We start from the raw sequence: 15837 nt of genomic DNA on the forward strand, positions 1-15837 counted from the left end.
CTCCCCTCATTAACATTGGCTAACAGTTGAGCATGTGATAAGGGGTCGGGATCGACCCCTCACTCCGATCTGTGATCAGCTAAGTCTCATAGACTCGCTGATCACAGAGCCCGCCGCGCGAGCATGGGAGGACGTCTATTGACGCACCATACTAACAATCAGAAAATTGTCAGATCGTTCATTGGACAAAATATTACTCCCTTTTTCCAATCGTGTGTATGGGGGCTTTAGATTTTCTTCAGATTTTTGTCTTACCAAAGTCATATGGGACAAGGGGCTGATTGCATACAAATTGAAAGTCTTTGACCTCTGAAGACAAAAATCTGCAGAAAATCGAAAGCCCCATACACACTATCAGATTTTCTGCTGATTTTTTTTTTTTTCCTTCAGATTTACCAAATCCATATAATATGAGGTCCAATGTGAATGCAATCAGGCAGGCCCTTGCACTACATGGTTTTGGTAAATCTGAAGGAAAAAATCAGCAGAAAATCTGATGGTGTGTATGGGGCTTAATAGTGTGTACGGGGTCTTAGAAGTGGCGGGGGACAGATGCAGCATCCAGCTGGGTAAGTACGATTCTGGAGAAAAAGTTAACCCCATACTTCTCTTCTAAGGAATATGTCAACCCAGAATGTCGTATTCCTGATATGTGCCTGCTGTACCATGTACTTGTATGAAAAAATATCCTGTTCTCTTTTTGTATTGCTCCCTTTGTAGGCAGTCACTGGTATTCCTGCCAGTCTTTCTGCTTTCTTATTAAAAACTAACTACACCAAGCACTAGAGTACAGCGTGTTCAGTTCTCTAGCTGTGCTGGGAACTCCGCCTGCTCTCCTTCAATAATCAGACTTGTGCTGACATGCCCCCCGCACAGCCATTTACTGGGAATACTAGTGTTCTGTTGTTTCTCCTCCCCTAGCTCTCTGAACTCCCTATGCAGCTGAGATCAGAGAGTTTGTGGTAATTTATATAAAAAAAAAAAAAAAAAAAAAAGGTGGGGGGGGGGGGGGGGGGTATTTATATATTTTTTATAGGTAGAAACAAATATTTTGCCTTTCATTTTCTATTTTAAACTGAATGGGTTGTTTTACAAGATTAGGGTTTGCATGCAGACTGTCCTAGGCAACGCGCACATGATACTGGGCCTCTATGATTGAAAGAGCTTTAATCCCATGAATGTAAGGGGTGGGCCAGGGACAGTCAGGCTGGGGAGGAAAGGGTTAGATAATACTGGATGTCCTACAGACAGGAAATGAGGTGGGATCTATTTGATTTCCTGCAGGTTCTAATACACAAAGTACCTGACTCTGTATTGATCTCAGGGGGAATGTTATCTCAGTTTAGGTGCTTTAGCAGAGTGATGGCTATAAAAAAACACAAGGTACCGGGATATATTGTTATCTATATGAGAACCGTTACAAAGTATTGGCATGGTGTATTTAGTTGCACTGATGGCTTTCAGCCTTTTGTCTTTCTTGTAAGTTATTGATTGTTGATGATTGCTTTATAAGTGACTACGTCAGTCTTCATCTTGCGGTGTTCTTTCCTTTTTGTTCAGGTCTATGAAGCTGGCCGGCATCTCTTTGCCTTCCCTATGTGCTCCGGCTGAGTTGTAGGTGGTTAAGATGGACGTTCTCTATCCTGGGATGTACTGAACTCTGGTTGGTCCTCGGTGACTGGGACACATTTTGCCAATATGACCGGGTCCAGTTCCAGCTTCCTTCGTGCTCACAGCAAGCACTGCCACACACAACACCAGAACGCTGGCACAAAGACTACAAAGCCCGCTCGGTCTCGGAGCCTCCATGACCGGCCTTTGGCTGCCTCCCTTACACCTGCCCCGGCCAGCGCCTCGGGCAACAGCTCGGGGGGCTACTCTGAGGAAGAGGACAAGGAGCCCGGGAGTTTGTTTTATGTCAACAAAAGTGGCTTCCCCATCGACAGTCAAACCTGGGAGCGGATGTGGACTCATGTGGCCAAAATCCATCCTGAAGGCAAAGACATGGTGGACAAGATACGAAACGCAAGCCTTCTTCCCAAGGTGAGATGTTATTTATGGAACTTATGTTTTTTTTTTATTGTTCGATAAAGAGCCCTGTACCTTTTGAAGACCTTATAATCAAAAGAAAGAAAAGTAGGTAGCACTACTGCTAAATCAAAATAGTCCATAGTACTTAGAACTCCATCCGACTAGTTAGATGTTAAATACATATAACTAGTCGGATGGAGTTCTAAGTACTGTATTTCACTATATAACCTCAGTTTACTGTTAAAAAATAAGTGTAAAATGCAAAACTCCGGTGGGTGTAACAAGATGTCCCCTTTCCCCCTTCTCAGTGTATCCTTACTGTGTAGCAAGATGGCGGCAACGAAACGTCACTTCCGTTACCAATTCTGCCAGGTCACCATATCTGACAGAACACCGGGCTCAAGAGAGAGAGAGAGGGGGGGTAGCAGCTGCTTCCGGCTCTCAGCCACATGCTGAGAGACGAGGACAGCTGTCAATTGGGTAGCAGGGTGGATCCTGACTATATTGTCAGGATGCTTCCCAAGTCTGGAGTGGCTTCTCAGTCAGCTGATAAGGGACAATAGCCCTTTTATGAACTGATTCTGGGTTACAGGAGAACCAAAGCAATTGCAGTTGATCCACAAGAGAATTCTGGCCATAAAAGCTTTGTCCATACTTTTCTTCTAAAAAGAAGTAGCAGAACCTCTATTAGGTTTTAATTGTTGTCTCTTTTCCCTGTTAGCCCACGTACACACGGTCGGAGATTTTGCCAACCGAATCCGTCGGATTTTGCCCGTCAGATTTAGTCCGTCGGATCTTGTCCGAAACTGTTGCATACACACGGTCGGACAAAGTTGGCGAAAAATCCGATCTTTCAGAACGTGATGACGTAATTTTGTTACGATTGCACTATATTCAGGCTAGTAGCCAATAGCTTTGATGTAGGAATTTGAATGTGAGCATGCGTGGCACTTGGTCCGATGAAAATGCTCTACACATGATCGGATAAGGTCCGTCCGGCCCAGTTGGTCAGGAAATCTTTCCAACATGTTGGAAAATTGGGTCGGACGGAGATTCGGACGGAATCAGTCCGATGCATACCACACACAGTCGGATTATCTGACGACACGGTCCGATAAGACTCATTCCGACAGATTCTCCGACCGTGTGTACAAGGGCTTAGGGAGACTTTCCTCTACTTCCTGTCCAGATGATTACCTGTTATGAGGACAGGAAGTAATTAGAATTCTCCTAGAAGCCAGCCGCTTTATCCCAGTATGGATTCTATACTTAGTCCTTGAATTTTGACCTGACTTTCAGCTTACGCATTTTTCTGCCATTCCACAGACCAATGCAGAGAACCTCTGCTGGCCACTAAGAATGACGAAGTGGGAGTACATGGGTCAGGAAAGGGTGGTTCTTGCAAGGGGCACAGAAAAATATGTGAGGATTAAAGCTGACCTCCAGGTGAGCAGATAAATGCACCGATTGAAATTGTATCCAACCATTCATTCCTGAGATTTGCACACCTTTGCCCCACAGCAAAGCCATTTCTAGCAGGGCAAAGGACCTGATCTTTCTCTGATGCAGTTTCACTTACAGATTTCCTCCCTGACAGTGGTTGGACAGGGGAATGAGGAGCAGCACTAGAATAAGCTCATCTTTGTCACTCTGCTGTCTCCCTCTATCAGCATGCTCCTTCCATTGCATCACATTGTACTGCTTCTCCCTCCCGCTCTCTGAGGTTTGCCATACAGAGACTGCAGGAGGCTGACACCAGGTCATATTCAGTTACACTGCTTTAAAAAAAAAATGTAACGCTGTTAACCACTTACTATACTTGTTATGTCTGTCAGGAGTACTTCTTGAAGTGGAGTTGCACCCAAAAGTGGAACCTCGGCTTATCCGCTTCCTCCCCCCTTCCAGTGCCACATTTGGCACCTTTCAGGGAGGAGGGGGAACTGTTTTTGACAGGTACCCTTTGCCCGCTTCTGGGAAACTGCCCCATGGCGCTGTCCCTCAGAAGTTTGCACCTTATTAAACCCTCCTATTTTTTACAGCCAAGGAAGCGGCCATCTTGGCTTCTGTTCGATCTACAACTGCCACATGTGATCAGTTATGACACCAGCCAATTGCTATTAAATGTCTATTTTGGCTGGATGGAAATAAGGTAAACCCAATTTTTTTAATGCACCTTAGTTTTTTTTATGAGTGGGTAGTGCTTTTTTTTGTTTTGTGGAAATGTGGTGGTACGTTGTAGGCGAGCACCCCAATACAGAAGCTGCCATAGAGACTCCTATATCCTATTAATATTTTTTATTTGCATCCTTAGCTGGCAGTAGGTTTTTGTCAGCAGATGCCAGGCAGTGGGGCTACCCAAGTGCAACAGTTAGTCCCGGGCAGAGTGATATGCCCTTCATTTACAAAGGAGAAAGTGCAGTGCCATTCTGACTCCTGGCTGCCCGTGTCCCTCTCCCTGTAGCCCACCTCAGCAAAAAATGTTTACCATTTGTGCACTACCTCTACCCACACTGACTGACAGATTGGGGTGGGGACAGTGATAGACACCCCTCCAGTAACAAGGGTCTGTTGTTACTGGAGGGGTGCCTACTGTTGCTGAATGGATCTGCTGTTACTGGGGGGGGGGGCATTGCTGCCTCTGTTGGGGATCTGTTGTTGCTGGGGTTGACCTAATATTGCTGGGAAGGATCTGTTGTTGCTAAGGTGAATCTGTTGTTGCTGGCAGGGGGTCTGTTGCGTCTATTGTTGCTGAGGTAGATTTGTTGCTGGGAAGCATCTGTTTTTGCTGGCGGGGTCTATTATTGATGGGGAAGATCTGTAGTTGCTGACGGGTTTATTGTTGCTGGCGGGAGTCTGTTGTGGCTGAGATGGGTCTTTTGTTGCTGGAGAGAATCTGTCTGAGGGGATCTGTTGGTATTTGTGTGTGGGGTCTATGATTGCTGGTTGCTGAAGCTTCTGTTGTTGCTAGGGGTTTCTGTTGTTGCTGAAGTAGATCTGCTGTTACTCGGGGGGGGGGGGGACACTTGTTGTTCCTGGGGGATCTGTTGTTGCTGGCAGGGGTCTTTTGTTGCTGGGTGGGTTTATTGTTCCTGGGGCGGGGGGTCTATTGTTGCTGTGGTGATCTAATGGTGCTGGGAAGGGTCTGAGGTTGCTAAGGTGGATCTGTTGTTGCTGAGGTGGTGTTCTTCTTTTTTTTCTTTTTTTTTTTTGTTTTGCTTGCAGGTGTCTGTTTTTGCTAGCGGGATCTATTGTTGCAAGGGTGTGTCTATTGTTGCTGAGGTGGCTCTGTTGTTGCTGGGAAGGATCTGTTGTTGCTGGCCGGGGCTATTAGTACTGGGGAGGATCGATGCTGACTGGGGTCTATTGTTGCTGGTAGGATCTGTTGTGGCAGAGATGGGTCTGTTGTTGCTGGTGGATCTGTTGGTATTTGTGTGTGGGGTCTATTGCTGACTGGCGAAGGATCTATTGTTTCTGAAGTGGATCTGCTGTTGCTGGCAGGGTCTTTTGTTGCTTGGTGGGGGGAGGGATCTGTTGTTGTTTCTGGGGTTAATCTACAGTTGCTTGAAAGTGTCCATTGTTGTTGCTGAGGTGGATCTGTTGCTGACGGGGATCTATTGTTACAGACAAGTAACAGGCGCAAAAACCCAAATTACTGTATTTCTGTATTACTGTATTTCCCCACTAGTTGATGGTCAGGGAAAAAAATAAATAAATCGTAACTTGAATAACTTAAAAACTTAAGACAAGTAAAGTCCATAAAAGATTATTATAATGTCCAAATACGGAGGCCTACCACCACATGGGAACAGAAGCCAAGTTCCAGCAAAGCTGAAAGAAAAACAAGGAGAGAGGCGCCTCCATCCAAAATGGCAACTCACATGTGTACAGAGTACAATGGGCACATCAGTTTTAAGGGGTGTCATTGGTGGAAATCGTACTCCGCTCCTCTGCTCCTCCCTTGTGGCTGCACTGTATGCCTCACTGCTATGGTTGGTAAATGGCTGTGTGTTGGTGAAGAACAGAACGAGGCTTGGTGTGCAGATTATAGGCGGCATGGAAGAGATTGGTCATGCTTTAGAAAGGAGCGCGGCCACCACAACACAGCTCAGGAAACGCGTTGTCACCCCTCCACGCCGCTTTCCACCGATGACACCCCTTACAATTGATGTGCCCATTGTACTCTGTACACAAGTGCCATTTGGATGTTACCATTAAAGCTGTTTTTATTCCTTCACTTAGAGGCGCCTCTCTCCTTGTTTTTTCTGGGGATCTGTTGTTGCTAGGACGTGTCTATTGTTGCTGGGAAGGATCTGTTGTTGCTGTCAGGGGTTTATTGTTGCTGGGAAGGATCTGTTGTTGCTCTCAGGGGTTTATTGTTGCTGGGAAGGATCTGTTGTTGCTGTCAGGGGTTTATTATTGCTGGGAAGGATCTGTTGTTGCTGTCAGGGGTTTATTGTTGCTGGTGGGGGTCTGTTGTGGCTGAGATGCGTCTATTGTTGCTGGGGGGTCTGTTGTTGCTTCGGGAGACTCTATTGTTGTTGGCAAGCGTCTGTTGTTGCTAAGGTGGGTCTATTGTTGCTAGGGAGGATATATTGTTGCTGGGGAGAGTTGATTGTTGTCAGGGAGCTGTCACATAATTTTTGTCACAGGGTTGGCGCCTTTTTATACTTTGTTCTGTGTTCTCTAAAAAAGGAAGATCTGCACCTATTCTGAAATAAGCCCCATGAGTGGATATATTATTATATTCAGTCAGAGTGTACATATCTTACGTGTTCAGATCTTGTTTCCTGGTTTAGTGTCTACCAACAAGCCTCTCCATCAGCGCCGGCGTTGTTGGTGCTCTACAGCCGAGTATTCCAACACTTAAATCTCTTTTCTTTCAACTTGTTTGGTTCCGGAGTGTTTTTTAGCTAAAATATTACACAGCGGGGCCCGGGAGAAGAGTGACTGTTGTTGATGGACCTCTTCCTATGATTCACTTGAAAGAGACGTCTACCATGATGATGTCTGGTGTTTTTACTCACCCCCGGAGTGCCTTGCTTCAGAAAGTAATGAGTAAGATACATGTTGACTCTTCCTGGAAGCGCAGACGTGCGAGCGTTCATATAACCGCCAGCGCGAGTATTGTCTGTGAATGTAAATATTGGCGTATTTTATGAAATGCTTCTACAGACACGTTTGAGACCAAAGTCCTCCGAAGACGCAGTAAAATACTTGGAACAATCTGCTATTGACTGAGCCGTCTAATTACAACATTCAGTAACCTCTTTGCTACTGGAGCAGTTTTTACATTTTTCTGCATCTAGATTAGAAAATGATATGGTAGAATAGCAGAATAGGTAGTTGCAATTTTTTTCACACAATATTTGCGCAACTGTTTTTCAAATGTATATCTTCAGTAAAAACACACCAAAATGAATATTCGTTCACTCAGACACAATACAAGCCCCATTGTTTTGATGAGGTTGTGTCTAGTAAATTAATACCAAAAATATCCAGCCTTATAACAAAATGCGCCCTGCGAAACTGTATGGTACGCAAAATTATCAATAGGTGTCACTTTAATGGCCGTTACAGCTCATCTATTTTTAGAGCTCATCTAGACTTGCAATTTAGAAGCAAGCAAGCAGATGAGCCGCATTTATACTTCCCTTCAGCCCCCCCCCCCCTTAAGCTGCAAAGGCAGGGGTGCACACATGCTGCAGCTGCAATGCTTTGCTTCAATGAACCCTCTGACGCGTTTGGTGAGCAGTACCACTGAATGCGACCAATCCAAACAAATGGTGCTCTGCTGCAATCGCCCCTTCCCGGGAGGGCAGTGGTGTAGAGTGAAAACAGGTGATGTGGAAGTGACCTATTGCCTCCTCACTACCTGCCAAAGGGAATAAACAAGAAAAAGGTGTGCTAAAACCATAAACCTAGGTCGGACTTAATTTAATTTTTTTTTCTTGTATATATCCACCTGCATTATAATTATTTCCTGTTGACAAAAATACATTTTTAAATGTACCATTTTAAAAGGTATATGTTCTATTTTCGGACAGTGAGGTCCGTCCTCTTTATTTGCTATCTGTAGAACCTTGACTGTATCTTGAAGAAGCCTAAAGGTGAAATGCGTAGATACACAAGAGCTCACTGCACATTATGTATTGGTATACGTGATTTAACATTTGTTTTTGTTCTGTTCTATTCATGTTTTGTATTTTTCAATAAATAGTGTTTATTTTCAAATCTCTTCGTTGTTTCCTATGCCTTCAAAGTCTGACCTAGGTTTACTGTTTTAGTACATCTTTTTCTTGTTATTCCCTTAAGGCTGCATTCACACCTGAGCGTAGCGTGTTTGAACGTTTTTACCGGCGTTTTGTCGCGCGACAACGAGCGTTTTGTCACACTACAACGCGCGACAACGAGCGTTTTTTAACTTCGGCGTTTTTTTTTCAGCCAATAGGAAAAAATATTTTTCATCTGCTTATTTTTTCTTGAGCAGATACAGCGTCAAAACGCCCGTAGAAACGCTCGTTGTCGCGCTAAACGCTCGAATCGAGCGTTTCCATTAGTTTCTATGGGAATGAAAACGCCCAAATCAGCCCAATTCGCGCGACAAAAAAGGGTCCGGAACTTGTTTGAGCTTCAGGCGTAGGGCTTCAGGCGACATGGAGTGGAGATGTGAACCATCTCCATTGAGAATAATGGATTTTTTCCCCTCCAGCGTTTTGTAGCTTCAGGCGTAGGGCTACAAAACGTTCAAACGGGCTGTTATTTACGGATGTGGCTATCCACCTTATTTTTTTTATTTTTTACATCTCTTAAGCTGGAAGAGCTCAGAGCTTGCGGCTTCCCCTCACATTGGTAAACCCCCTGGGAGAAGCGAAATGGGTCTGCCGATCAACATCTGCTCAGAGCTGTCAGCCAATGACCGGTGCATTCTGGTGGAGGGGGTGGGGGCCCGTCCCCATGCAAGAACACCATAGCTCAGCAGAAAGATTGCAGTACTAACATAGGATTGTTAGTACAGGATCTCCTCCAAGCTGTTTTTTTTTTTTTTTTCGTTTGGCCCACTGGGTTGAACAGAAACATTCTAGTGTTTACTAATTTTTTTCCTTTTATAGTAGTAGTAGTATACTTGAATATTAGGATTTTTAACTACTTTTTGCTTGGAAATTATTTTAAGAACCCTTTTTCTCCAAGGACCAATTTACTCCTCTTGCATTGAGGTAAAGGTTCATTCATGCGTGCTTTGGTGAAGAGTAATCCATGTTCAGATCGCTATTCAGAAAGCATTTGACAGGTGGCGAGGCTTTAACCTCTTGAACCCTGCGCATGCATTTCACATGGTTGGCTCTTGCAGAGCTGTCCCATTCACTCGAATTGATCGCACTCAGTAGATGCAATGCCCACTGAAAATGACAGGTTATCTAGTTCCTGCCATGGTTGCTGCATGTGTACACCCTCAGCCACTGCCTCTGCTTCTAAGGGGGGGGGGGGGGGATAAAAATGTGGATCAATCCACTGGGTTTTACTGCCCCTCAGCCATTAGTGAGAACCAGCCCTAAGGGTTTTGCAGTCTCCCTGCTGGAATTTGTATTTTTATTTAACATTTTGTAGAATGTAAGGAGGAGCTGGAATACAGGAAAGTGGATGAGAGCCCCCCGAACTCCCAGGTGGACAGGCGGAGAGCTGTCACGGGTGGAGTACTCCTTTAGCAAGTCATCGAAGAGGCTGTGTCCCTGGAGTCAGTTTGAAGGCAGACTTTGCCGGGTGTGGACCTCTTCAATCTTTGTTAATCCTTTTAGGGTCCCAGAGGACGAAAACTATTAATAAGCAAACTTGCAAAATCAGCAGCCTCCGGTTTAGGGAGAAAGCCTCTTAAATAAATGATGTGTGAAGAGATGAAGACTGCTTAGTAAACAATGTCAGTGGGACGTACATTTCATTCTGCCAAACACCATTATCATATTAGAGATCCTGAGTCACCATCCAGAGACGCTTGGGTGACGCTCCAGGAACGAGGAGAAAATTGCCGTGAATGTTTTCTCATTAAGGGACTTGTCATTACCAGTTCCGCACGCCATTACTTTGCATTTTCCACTTATTTAACAACTTTTACATTTGAAAACCATTGTAGATGCTGGTTGTCATAATAGAGTGTTCAGCAGTAATGGAGTGCTTAAAGCTTTACTCTGGGATAAGCCAATGTTGTCTACATGTATTCTGAAGCTGGGTACACACGTACCAAAAGTCGGCTGGTTCAGCGCTATGTGTGTGCTCTTCTCTGTTCAGCCGAAGCTGGATTGACTGGCCCAGCACCCAGACATCAGGTTGGCATCAGATATAAATCACCAGTGTACCAATTTGATATCCATATGGTCCTTTACAAGCATCAGAGAAGAACAAAAGCTGACAAAGTGTAAAGCTGCCATAGTTGGTGACGTTCTCTGCAAACGAAACGCGTTGGACGGGGCTTAATGTTATTGTTGTGGTTTTATACTATGTCAACGTCTGTTCTTCTCTGATGCTTGTGAGGACCATATGGATATCAAATTGGTACACTGGTGATTTATATCTGATGCGGACCTGATACCTGGGTGCTGGGCTAGTCAGACTGGCTTCTTTTGAACAAACTGGTGCAGCACCCAGGCAGTATTTTGATCTTTATTATAACCACGGGTTGGTCATAGCCAGGCCCCTATATTTTGACTTTAAGAGGTAATACCTGGAAGAATGTTCCCCTTACCTTGTACTACCACAAATGACTTCCACTATGAACAAACAACTATATAGTAAAAAAACCCTATTGCAAAATGGGACTTTAATGGCTTTGACATAAGACAGACCCCTTTAGATAAAAGCAATAACTTTATTTACATGTCATAATACAATATATATATGTAGGTATACATTTGGGTTTAAAGAGGGAGTCCACTGGAAAAAAAAATTATTAAAAGCCAGCAGCTACAAATACTACAGCTGCTGACTTTTAATAAATGGACACTCACCTGTCCCGGGTTCCAGCGATGTCGGCAGCCAAGGCCGATCGATCGCTCAGCTCTCGGCTGCTGCCAGTGTTGCGGTTTCACTTCCCGGTTCCCTACTGCGCATGCGTGAGTCGTGTAGCGCAATGGGAATGGTCCGTGCTGTCTCTGGGACCTGTGTGTGTCCCAGCAGTCTATGCCCAGAAGTGGGTGCAAATTCCTGTCTTAGACAGGTATCAGCACCCCCTCCCCCCTGAAAGGTGCCAATTGTGACACCGGGGGGGGGGGGGAGCATTCCGATGAGCGGAAGTTCCACTTTAGGGTGGAACTCCGCTTTAAAAGGGCAAATTCATCATTGTTACATATCTATAGACCTAAAATACAGTGCCTTGAAAAAGTATTCATACCCCTTGAAATTTTCCCCATTTTGTCATGTTACAACCAAAAAAACTTAAATGCGTATTCTTGAGGTTTTATGTGATCGACTAATGCAAAGTGGCACATAATTGTGAAGTGGAAGAAAGATTATAAATGGTTTTCAATTTTTTTTTTACAAATATGTGGAAAGTGTGCGGTGCATTTGTATTCAGCCCCCCTGAGTCTATACTTTATATAACCACCTTTCACTGCAATTACAGCTGCAAGTCTTTTTGGGGACGTCTCTGCCCGCTTTGCACATCTAGAGAGTGACATTTTTGCCCATTCTTCTTTGCAAAATAGCTCAAGCTCTGTCAGATTGGATGGAGAGCTTCTGTGACCACCAATTTTCAAGTCTTGTCACAGATTCTCAATTTGATTTAGGTCTGGACTTTGACTGGGCCATTCTAACTCATGAATCTGCTTGGAAGTAAACCATTCCATTGTAGCTCTGGCTGTATGTTTAGTTTTGTTGTCCTGCTGGAAGGTGAACCTCCACCCCAGTCTCAAGTCTTTTGTAGACTCTTTAACAGGTTTTCTTCTAAGATTGCCCTGTGTTTGGCCCCATCCATCTTCCTATCAACTCTGACCAGCTTCCCTGTCCCTGCTGAAGAAAAGCATCCCCACAACACGATGCTGCCACCACCATGTTTCACAGATGGTGTGTTTAAGGTGATGTGCAGTGTAATGCCATGTACACACGAGCGGATTTTCCGTCTGAAAAAACTTGGATGGTTTTTCCAACAGAATTCCACTAAAGCTTGGCTTGCATACACACGGTCACACAAAAGTTCTCTGAACTTTCGACCGTCAAGGAGGCGGTGAGGTACAACACTACGACGATCAGAGAAAATTAAGTTCAATGCTTCAGGACATGCGTCAAATTGTTTCCTAGCATGCGTAGGAATTTTGCACGTCGGAATTGGTACAGACGATCAGAGTTTCCGATCTGAACTTTTTCCGGTGGAAAAATTGAGAACCTGCTTTCAAATTCCCGCCAGCAAAAGTCCGATAAAGCATATACACAGTCGGAATTTCCAACCAAGGGCTCACATTGGACTTTTGCTGGCGGAATTTCCAATCGTGTTTATGGGGCATTCGTTGTCTGCTACACATAGTGTTTTGCTTTTAGGTCAAAAAGTTCAATTTTGGTCTCATCTGACCAGAGCACCTTCTTCCGCATGTTTACTGTGTCCCTCGTAAAATCACTAGTAAAAAGGCTTGATTTAAATCATAATTTTTAAAGAGCGACTGTCATCTCTGACCCGCAGCGGCTCCTCCTCTGACCTGCTGTTGACTCACCAACAGTCCCATTCACTTTAATGGGACGGCTGGTGATGTGGCAGTGACACAAAAAGGTGATGGATGTGGCAGCAGCAGGTGAGTGGATACCCGCTAACAGGAGCTGCCATGATGGATCTGAAATGACAGGTGCTCTTTAACTGCTTGCCGACCACCGGCTGTCAATTGACGGCCAGGCGGCGCAGCCCTCATTGTGGGAGGGCGTCACCAGGGGGCAGGCGCGTGGCGGCAAACGCTTGCCGTGTCACTGGGGACTTGATGCGCGTGCCCGGCGGCCGCGATGTCCGCTGGGCACCTGCAATTGGCCGGTAGCACAGCAGGACCGTGGATCTGTGTGTGTAAACACACAGATCCATGGTCCTGTCAGAGGAGAGGAGACCGATGGTGTGTTCTCAGTACAGAGAAGCACTGATTGGTCTCCTCCCCTTGTGAATCCCCTCCCCCTACAGTTAGAATTACTCCCAGGAAACATATTAACCCCTTGATCACCCCCTTGTGATTAACCCCTTCCCTGCCAGTCACATTTATACAGTAATCCATGCATTTTTATAGCACGGATTGCTGTATAAATGTGAATGGTCCCAAAAATGTGTCAAAAGTGTCCGATATGTCTGCCGCAATATCGCAGTCACAATAAAAATTGCAGATCGCTGCCATTACTAGTAAAAAAAAAAAAAAAAAAAAAAAATGCTATAAATCTATCCTCTATTTTGTAGGCAAAATAGCTTTTGCGCAAACCAATCAATATATGTTTATTGCATTTTTTTTTCTTTTTTTTTTACCAAAAATATGTAGAAGAATACATATCGGGCTAAACTAAGGAAAGAATTTGTTTAAAAGCAAAAAGTAAAAAAATATTGAGTTTTTTTTTCAAACTTTTCACTCTTCTTTTGTTTATAGCGCAAAAAATAAAAACCACACAGGTGATTAAATACCACCAAAAGAAAGCTCTATTTGTGGGGACAAAATGATAACTATTTCATTTGGGTACAGTGTTCTATGACCGTACAATTGTCATTCACATTGTGACAGCGCTGAAAGCTGAAAAATGGCCCGGGCAGGAAGGGGGTGAAATGCACTGTATTGAGATGGTTAAATGTAAGGACTTATTCTTCTTGCTGGTAGTGAGAATCTTTAATATTTGCAAACAAAATGAAGGTTTCCTATTTAGAATAATGAGCTGTCAAGTTAGTAAAACAGATATCAGAACTGATTCAATCATACAGTTTGTAGTGTACATAGATTTGAAAAACAATGGGATAAAGGAATATTCCTGAACTTTGTTTTATATCATGGTTACTGTAAAATTGTGTGACTGCATCAATGCAGTGCATGTTATCTCAGCTTGCAGAGCTTGGATTCATTGAATGAGTTTACACAAAATGTAAATATTGCAGAATATACAGCCTCACGCTACATAACCAAGCTCGATTTCATGCTGAATAAACTAAATTATTAATGTATCTTAAATATAAAACAATTTTTGGAGAGATTTTTACTTCAAAATCATTTTATTAAAATGAATGTGATAAAAATAAAAAATAAATCGATTTAAATATGAAAAAAAATCAGATTTAAATAAAAAAAAAAAAAAAAAAAAAAAAAATATATATATATATATATATATATATATATATATATATATATATATATATATATATATATATATATATATATATATATATATATATATATTTTTTTTTTTTCTTTTTAATAAAAAAAAAAAATCATGGATTTATATCCACCCTGCTATTTATGAATTAGGGGACTTCTGAAGGCAATGGTTTCCACTAGATTTTAGTAAGGGGTATCAGTGTAAAGGGGGCTGAATACAAATGCACACCACGCTTTTCAGATATTTATTTGTAAAGTGATCTGTCTTATGCCAATGCCATTAAAGTCCCATTTTGCTTTAGGGTTTTTTTTCTACATAATTTGTCGTTCCCCTTACATTGGCGTCCAGAATCCCACCATTTTAGATGGCTAAAAATATAATTGGCATTGTACCACTAATAACTCTGCCAGGTAGTGTTGAACCTGGAACTATGCAGTCACTACCAGATGGGAGGTAGTTTAGCCACAGCTCAAGGGACCCCTGGCGTTCCTCGGAACCCTGGTTGAGAAGTGCCGATCTAACCATTCTTCACTCTGAAACTGAAAAAGAAAAACTTGGTTGGTAAAAAAAAAAAAAATGGAATGTTCCTTTAAATCCTGCAGCAAGCCAATGTGTCTATAGCTATCCTTCGCTACTGCACTGCTATATACAGAGAGGCAGGATTTATTTAAACCTGGTTTATTGCAGGGATCAGTATTGCCATTTTAATGTAGTTGAAATCTCTGAGCTTCATATAGAATGCAGATTGCAGAGGGTCTGTATGACATTATTCCAGCCACCCCCAGGAATGCAGACCCATAGCAGCTGTCGGCATCAGCTAAAATTCCTGCTGAACCATAAAATCCCATTACGGGCAGCGCTGTCTGTGGAGTTCTTGGTGCTTCATTTGCTCTTTAGATTTTTTGCTGAAGTTTTTCATTTTGCCTGTTTCCTTTGCTTTTATTCTTCAAAAGTATCCTAAGATCATTTTAGATGACAGCAAACCTAGTTGGTGGGGAAGGGTGGTTGGGGTTGGATGGTTTGTTGTTGAATGGTTGGGGTTGGATGGTGGGGTTGGGATTGGATGGTTTGTTGTTGAATGGTTGGGGTTGGATGGTGGGGTTGGGATTGGATGGTTTGTTGTTGAATGGTTGGGGTGGGATGGTGGGGTTGGTATTGGATGGTTGGGGTTGGATGGTGGGGTTGGGATTGGATGGTTTGTTGTTGAATGGTTGGGATTGGATGGTTTGTTGTTGAATGGTTGGGATTGGATGGTTTGTTGTTGAATGGTTGGGGTTGGATGGTGGGGTTGGGATTGGATGGTTGGGGTTGGATGGTGGGGTTGGGATTGGATGGTTTGTTGTTGAATGGTTGGGGTTGGATGGTGGGGTTTGGATTGGATGGTTGGGGTTGGATGGTGGGGTTGGGATTGGATGGTTTGTTGTTGAATGGTTGGGGTTGGATGGTGGGGTTTGGATTGGATGGTTGGGGTTGGATGGTGGGGTTGGGATTGGATGGTTT

At 43.6% G+C, this 15837-nt stretch overlaps 1 protein-coding gene across 1 annotated transcript in view; it reads left to right on the plus strand.

The window, feature by feature from the left end:
• The window catches only part of VASH2 (vasohibin 2), a 152989-nt gene that overhangs the window by 33885 nt on the left and 103267 nt on the right, over nucleotides 1-15837 (plus strand). Inside the window, exon 2 of the mRNA XM_077485754.1 lies at nucleotides 1561-2043. Within this exon, the coding sequence (XP_077341880.1) occupies nucleotides 1699-2043 (345 nt within the window). The 5' untranslated portion in view covers nucleotides 1561-1698. The remainder of the gene's footprint in view (nucleotides 1-1560; nucleotides 2044-15837) is intronic.

The sequence above is a fragment of the Lithobates pipiens genome, unplaced genomic scaffold (genome assembly GCF_037356315.1).
Source record: "Lithobates pipiens isolate NorthernLeopardFrog02 unplaced genomic scaffold, aLitPip1_a1.2 Scaffold_18, whole genome shotgun sequence".
Lineage (NCBI taxonomy): Eukaryota > Metazoa > Chordata > Amphibia > Anura > Ranidae > Lithobates > Lithobates pipiens.